Source organism: Populus euphratica, unplaced genomic scaffold, assembly GCF_000495115.2.
Source record: "Populus euphratica unplaced genomic scaffold, PopEup_1.0 scaffold5.1, whole genome shotgun sequence".
NCBI lineage: Eukaryota > Viridiplantae > Streptophyta > Magnoliopsida > Malpighiales > Salicaceae > Populus > Populus euphratica.
Window position 1 is genome coordinate 300,917 of NW_011499848.1, and position 7,203 is coordinate 308,119.

Here is a 7,203-nt window from a genome sequence, read left to right on the forward strand (position 1 = left end):
TTTTTTTTTTTTTTTTGATTTACGTGAGGTGGGTCTAGGAGAAGGTATGTTAGAAAGATAGTCTGATCGTGAAACGGCAAAAAATAAATGGCATGTGGCGACATGTAAAAGGAATGCACAGATCACGACATGGTATAAAGAGTGGCAAGGTGAAAATGAAAACTTCTGTGATGGAAAATGTTCGAGGAAGATTTGATGTGGGCAAAGGAAATAAAACAGGGAACGAGATTCTTGGGAGTAAGGCAAGGACCAGGAGAGAAACAGAGAGACAAGCGTAATGATAAGAGGCAATTTATGGTAAAACAAAAGGATGATGGTTTGTCTCGCGCTTTTTGTCGAACATTTTGCCTGCAATCATTAAATTTACATTGTCGATTTAGATATTATTTTTTTTAGATTAACGTGGGTGTCCGGGCCAGTTTACGCGCACTATGATTAATCCCACGGGTCCTGAAGTTAACGATTATGTAAGCCTCCAGTGGTCATCATATGAACAACCAAGAACTCGAATCTGAAACCATAGAAAAAACAAACCTCTTGATTCCAAGTGCTTACCATTTGACTATCACCTAAATAGTTAATTTAGATATTATTTGATTAAATTAGTGATACCACAATCTTCAATCTTTTCACCTGATCATGATGATGATTCATTCTTGACTCTACACTTAGCTCTATAATTAAGGATTTAAAACCCCCGTATAGCACTGTAATCTACACACAAGGGAGTCCTTAAACATGAATTGTCATGTCACATGCACGAGTGACACAACTGGATCTCAAATTCTCAGCCTGGAGAGAAAGTACGTAGATGGCTTCCCGTGCTTTGCAAGGTTTGGTGAAGGGAATAAGTGAGGTAAACATGGATCATTCGTCGACCCATGTAGCGGTTAGGCTATTATTGCTAGCCAGGTTGTCCGAGGACCAAACACTACCGGATAAGGAAGCTTTTTGCTGTGAACATAATCATAATCCCATGGAGGTGCGCACAGCCAAGGCACCTAATTCTCCCACTCATGCCTTCCTCCCCCATCGACTGCTGAGCCCCGAGCATTATAATTAACTCCATGTGGAGACTAATTGGTTCGCATTTTCGTGTTTTATTTTCTTTTTCTCTCGGAGAAAGAAAAAGGTGAGAATTTCACGCGCTGTGTGCTGTTCAATTTGTTGAATAATCAATTTAATAACTAAAAACAATAAATCAAACTCATTAAATTAGCTTCGGTAAACAACATGAAAATACTGCCTGTTTGAAGAAAAATAATTATATTTCGAATAAAAATAATGATTTTGTTTATGAACAATCATCTTCAGATTGGACCCACATCAATAAAAAAAAGCATTTTTCGAATAAAAATAATGATTTTGTTTATTAACGATCATGGATCCACATCAATTAAAAAAAAATATTTTGTTTTTTAAAATAACAATTAAATTCAATTTTGATTATGTTGAATCGGATCACGAGCATAAGTTAATTCATTAGGTCTTAGTTAAATCAATTAACTCTAAGTTAGACTTTTCTTTGATACTGCGCTGTGTTTTTAGAAATGATTTTTCTAATAACCAGTTATTCACATAAAGTTATGATTTTATTAACGTAAAACAAAAGAAACAACAATTGATTGATTTGACCATATATTATATACTTGTCTCGGATTACCCTACTAGCACTCCATTATTCGAGATTGTTTATGTCACAGGTCAGATCCTAACTTTCGTCCCAAGCAACCTTCAACATGCCAGAAGGAGTGATTATTCAAGAGCAGGAGTTGATCATACGATCTCGAGTGCCACAGCCCTTTGAATTACCATCTCACCTATACAATTCTCAGTTACACTCCGAGTTAACTTTGTTTGCGCATAGGCGTCTTGCCCGAATTCAGATTTTCAGTGCATGTGAGAAAAAGGACAAGGAATTAATTCCTTAACAAAACTTCGGCCTGGTTAGTGATCGATTTTTGTCGAGTTGGCAGTAAGTTATGCATATTCGGAATGATTCATGTGCCTCGAAACTTCCAAGAACATGCAGAATTGTCTCGTTGTTGATGTCTTCAGCAAAAAATGTTCACGATATTGAGCTATCCTAAGACCGGACTAGAAATAGTTTTCTAATTACTTGCCTTCTTGGTGTCCTTATCTTCGTCGGAGCAAAACAACACCTTCGATCCAGCTCTTGAGAGTTCTTCTGTATACTCATCTTCTTTTCTTGGACCGGGCTACTTTATACATGATGAAAGCATCATGATTGCCTGTCTTCTTCATGCCAGCTAGGTATAAAAAGTACTCAAATTTACTGGTGCATGGAGGAACCCCACTTTGATTCATAGGTCTTGGCAAACCAAACCGAAGATGGTGCATGGAGATACAAAGTTGTCACAAGTCATTTTTCAGAAGGCGAAAATAAGAAAATGTGCTTCAGACTCGCCCAGTGGTTTTTCAGGGGACATGCCGACAGAGAGAACTTGCACAAAAGGCTATCAGATGCTTGGCAAAAGCGTGCCGATAAAAGGAATCTTCAAGCAGTGTCACCTGTGTGCCACGAAGGAAAGCGCTTTATACGACCTTTTTGTTTCCTTTTGGACAAGTGACTAAATAAAGCCAAACCCCTCCATTCTCTAATAATAGTAAAACCATCAAATCAGTCAAATTAGGAATCCTAATCCTCCCTTTAGAAAATGAAAAGAGAAGGAAGGGAGAGAGAGACCCTAATGTTAATAATACCGCAGACACCAGCATTGGCCAGGATAGAGGCCACTGTTTAATGCATCGAAGACCTAATAATTTGATTATACTATATTATATTATGTTGCTTTTCTTTAAAAAAATAAAATTGACAGGCGATACGGTGCTTGATGGACGTAGGAAAAAGCAGGAAGCCGCCTTCACAAGTCAATCCAACAGCTGGAAAGGCTTGGCCAGTCCGTGGAGCAGGTTCAAGCCCGAGCCCTGTAAGTCAACATTTTTAAGATTATTTTTTTAAAATATATTTGGGTAGAAAAGAAAAGGACATCAAACTACTCTCTCTCTCTCTCTCTCTCTCTCTCTCTCTCTCTCTCTCTCTCTCTCTTTTAAATAATTAGGAGCGGTAGTAATACGTGACAGTTTTTGAATCAGAATAAAACTGGCCCATAGAAACACAAACTAGCCAACATACCGAACTGGTGCTACTACACTAGCCTATCAACACTCACGGATAAGAATAGTATCCGTGGGCTTGCCGAAGAACTAACAAGTCTTTAAGCCTACATTAACAGGCTTCAGATCTCTGGATGTGTTCAGAATCATCAGGCTCTCCCCAAAGGCATACCCCCACCCATATTACAGCCCGTTTGTAACCAATTCCATGCTGAAATTGAATTCCTTTTTAAACTTTTGAATTTTTTTATTGAATTTGTCTATTCTCTACTTGGAACAAGCCAATTTCCCTCGAAAATACACAGTAGATTCAATAAAACAGATTGCTCTCGAAGATATCCCATCTCGTGTAAAGAAACAGAGGGAAACATGATTCGTATGGAAGCTTCTTTACTAGATTGCTCATCCTCTACAACACCACATGCGCCCTCTCCTGTCAACAAGATATCTTGCACGGACATGCCCGTGCCTAGAGTTGTGGGCAGCTTCCATGAATCCATTCTCTCTCCCCCTTTTATTCAACAAGATATTTGCATCGAAAATAACAGCATGTCATCGAATCATTCTACAGACGCAAAGCTCTGACAGGTCAGGATTTTGCAAACAAGATGGTAAAGAAGCTTACAAGATTGAATTAATAAATAATAATTTAAGAAACATAAGCTTGATCGGGTAAACAAATTAATACAACACTTCCCCCTAGACCATGCTCAAAAGTGACACATTACAATGACACGGGCATCATTGCCCATCAGAATCTTCTCGAGGTTTGACATTTTTAAAACACATTCCTGAGCTACACTGAGCCACCGACTACCGACACCAGAAAGACAAAAATTGTAATGTATATCGAACCAACCATTATGATATACTTATGACTGCCTTAAAAAGAATTGGAACACTTCGCTAATTACCAGCCCATCCAGGAATATCCCCTTCATCGTGTCTCGTTTATTTCTTCAGCTGGTTGTGGATTGTGACATGACCTTCTTGATTGCCTCGGCATACGTCTTGTGTTGATAAGTGAGGGTTGAATCGAGCAAGTCCCACAGAGATGTCTTGGGGTTCCAACCTGGTGTCCACCAAACAAATGTCAAGATGACATTAAACATCAGAAAGTAGAGTTAAAGAAAATTGAGAATGTAGCTAAGAAAGAAGGCAATACCAAGTTGTCTATTGATTATGGTCATGTCTGGAATTCTCTTGTCACTATCGTCATATCCCTCACCGTAGAATTCTTTGGAGCTGACATCAACTGTCGGTTCCTCCAGAGCAGGTTCTCCACTTACATTTGCGTAGACCTGTTGCAAGAAAAGTTTGAGCATCGATTTCAGGATGCAGACAAGACATTAATAATGTAGTCGCCTAACATAAGCCAGAAGGTATCATCGGAAAAATTACACACCGCTGTCATCATTTCAGCAAGCTGCCTCACAGTGACTTCATTGTTAGGGTTGCCAACGTTAAAAATATGACCATTGGCCCTGGAAGGATTTTCCTATATGAAATACAACACTGTTAGATACTCCTTTAGCATTAAAATATAAATAAAAAATGGAGAGAGAGGATATAGCTTAGCACGTACAATCATCAAGAGAACAGCCTCGATGGCATCCTTAATATAAACAAATGTTCTCTGGGATTCGCCACCATCCACAAGCTTGAGCGGCTCCCGGCGAAGAAGAGCCTGGGGCAATGAAAGATGGAGACATCACAATCAAAGAACCCAAAGAAAACAAATGAGCTCAAGACCCATGCAGAAAAAATTAGACTAACATTGCTAAAGCAAGCAAGAACCCGGGGAACACCCTCACTTGGGCCATCAACACCGGGAATAAAATCCATTCTGGGTCCAATCCAGTTGAAAGGCCTCACGATGGTGAACTCAAGTCCATTCTCTGCACCCTCAGCTGTCATCATTATGAAAAGAAATCAGAACAAAAGGTCCTAAATAGCTCAAAATTGCCAGATCATAGGTCAAGATTGACTACCATAAACCAGCCTCTCAATCAATTGCTTTGCACACGCATAAGACCATCTCTGCTTCTCAATGGAACCGAAAATGCAGGGAGAGGCATCTTCTTTGAGCACATAATATGCAGGATCCTATCACATCGTGCCAAATAAAATCACTCATCTCTAACTACAACCATATCATAAAAAATTAAATAACAGAACAAATCAAGAGGTCAAAGCAACTCAAAATCACAACAACTTCCGTAACTCCCAACGGTCAATAATAGAATGACAATAAAACAAGTTCACAATTTTATCAGTTTCTAACCTTCAACACTCTCCAGCCAAATCAAAATAAAAAAAAGACTGATGACACCTGACACCTGACACTGACACTTAAAAAAAAGACTGATGACACCTGACACCATTATACAAGTTTGACATGAACAAACTAATGAAACAGAAACTTCTAATCCGCAATCCCACCTTCCATTAAGCTAAATATGATCATATTACCTATATAAAACATTGACACAGAACCAAAACCCTCTACCTACTAATGCAAGCATATCACCAATGCAGCTTGATCCAAAGGATCTGCTAATTCAAGCATTAAAATGTTAATGCATTTCAAAGACTTTTCAAAATAAACCCACCGACAAATGCTTCTTCGAGTACACATTTCAAGAAAGCACGGAGACATAAATATAATTCGCGAAAACGAAAACGGAAGCGAAATTTTACCTGACGAAGAGGACTGTCTTTAGGAAGAAAACTCCCAATAGTTTTCCCATACACTTCACAGGTCGAGAAGTGAATCAGACGCTTACCATTCTCTGAACAGTACTTCACCTAAATAATTCAAAATTTAAAAAAAAAATGCTTCACCTAAATAATTCAAAATTTAAAAAGAAAAAGAAAAAATCACACATCAACTTCAAAAAGAAAAAGAAAAACAGCAACGATAGAATCTTTAACAATTTCAACCGATCTTGAAAACTACAATAACAAATTCAACCGAAAACGAAACACGAAACTTAACAAAACGCAGAAGCAGTACCACAGGCAGCGCGTCGATAAAGTTGCTATAAATCGTATCCAAAGGACGCGTATTATAATCAGCCGGCGTACAGATCGCAGCCAGATTTATCGTCTGAACCACACATTACCACAAAACAATACAAATCAACACAATGATTAGATACTAGCGCTTGGTTACAGCTTAATGAATAGAGAGGTGAAAACGAATACCAGATCTGACATCTTGATGAGGCCTTCGAGGCGAGAGTCGTGTTTGATATTGATACGGTGGAACTGGATCCGGCCAGCCCAAGGGAGGCTGTCCGGTTCGAGAAGGTGCTTGATCTTGTCATTGTAAACATCAAGGGCTAAGATCTTGTGTTGAGTTTCGTTCAAGATCTTCTCACACAGGTGGGACCCGATGAAACCACCAGCACCGATCATGCAAATTGTTAGCGGATTTATTGGGTTTCCATCAAGATCAACCCTCGCCACTGATGATGCCATTGCTAAAAAATGAGAGAGAGGGGGGGAGGGAGTTCGGAGGAGGTGAAATGAGAGTGTATTTCGGAAATAGAAAGGGAAGGGGTGTGGTTTATATGGGAAGGAGGGAATTTGTGGGTGTATTTTGTGTACGCGAATTTGGATGAGGGCTGTACTCGCTGTGGATAAGAGACACGTGTGGATATGATGCGGGACGCGGTGAAATAGTGGATTTTAGGATATAACCGCTGTTTTGTCATTTGTGCCTGTGCGCTTATCTGATTTTTTATTTTTTATTTTTGTTAATTTCCAACAAGGTTGAGGGATTGGAGAACAAGGTCGTGTTTGGCGCCCGCGTTTCAACTAGAATTTAAAAGAATAATGGTTCAAAATTATTTTTTTAATTTTTATAATGTGCTAATAATATAAATAAATTTTTAAAAATAAAAAAAAAAATATTATTTTGATATATTTACAAGTAAAAAAATATTTAAAAATAATTATTATAATATTTTTAGCATGAAAACTCCATATAAGATAAACTAGTAATTAATTATAATTTTCTTTAATTGATCTTTTGTTGTGGACATGGGGTGTCGTTTTCAT

The 7,203-nt window shown here is 38.4% G+C and overlaps 1 protein-coding gene across 1 annotated transcript; it reads right to left on the minus strand.

Annotated features, from left to right (window-relative positions):
* Nucleotides 1–3,750: 3,750 nt before the first annotated feature.
* LOC105111960 (UDP-D-apiose/UDP-D-xylose synthase 2) lies at nucleotides 3,751–6,768 on the minus strand. Its single transcript, XM_011007487.1, has 9 exons — nucleotides 6,346–6,768; nucleotides 6,155–6,247; nucleotides 5,839–5,946; nucleotides 5,130–5,244; nucleotides 4,915–5,048; nucleotides 4,724–4,825; nucleotides 4,544–4,636; nucleotides 4,304–4,439; nucleotides 3,751–4,210 (listed from the first exon to the last, which is right to left on the minus strand). Exons 1-9 carry the CDS (start codon nucleotides 6,619–6,621, stop codon nucleotides 4,098–4,100), a joined length of 1,170 nt encoding a protein of 389 aa, XP_011005789.1. The 5' UTR covers nucleotides 6,622–6,768; the 3' UTR covers nucleotides 3,751–4,097.
* Nucleotides 6,769–7,203: the final 435 nt, after the last annotated feature.

Bases quoted from the DNA above. Each gene is read 5' to 3' on its own strand.
- LOC105111960 (XM_011007487.1), bottom strand. From the start codon at position 6,621: ATGGCATCATCAGTGGCGAGGGTTGATCTTGATGGAAACCCAATAAAT. The intron at 5,947-6,154 runs GTACTGCTTCTG...TGAATTATTTAG, and splicing joins TTATCGACGCGCTGCCTGTG to GTGAAGTACTGTTCAGAGAA. The intron at 4,211-4,303 runs GTATTGCCTTCT...GGTGGACACCAG, and splicing joins CATAATCAATAGACAACTTG to GTTGGAACCCCAAGACATCT.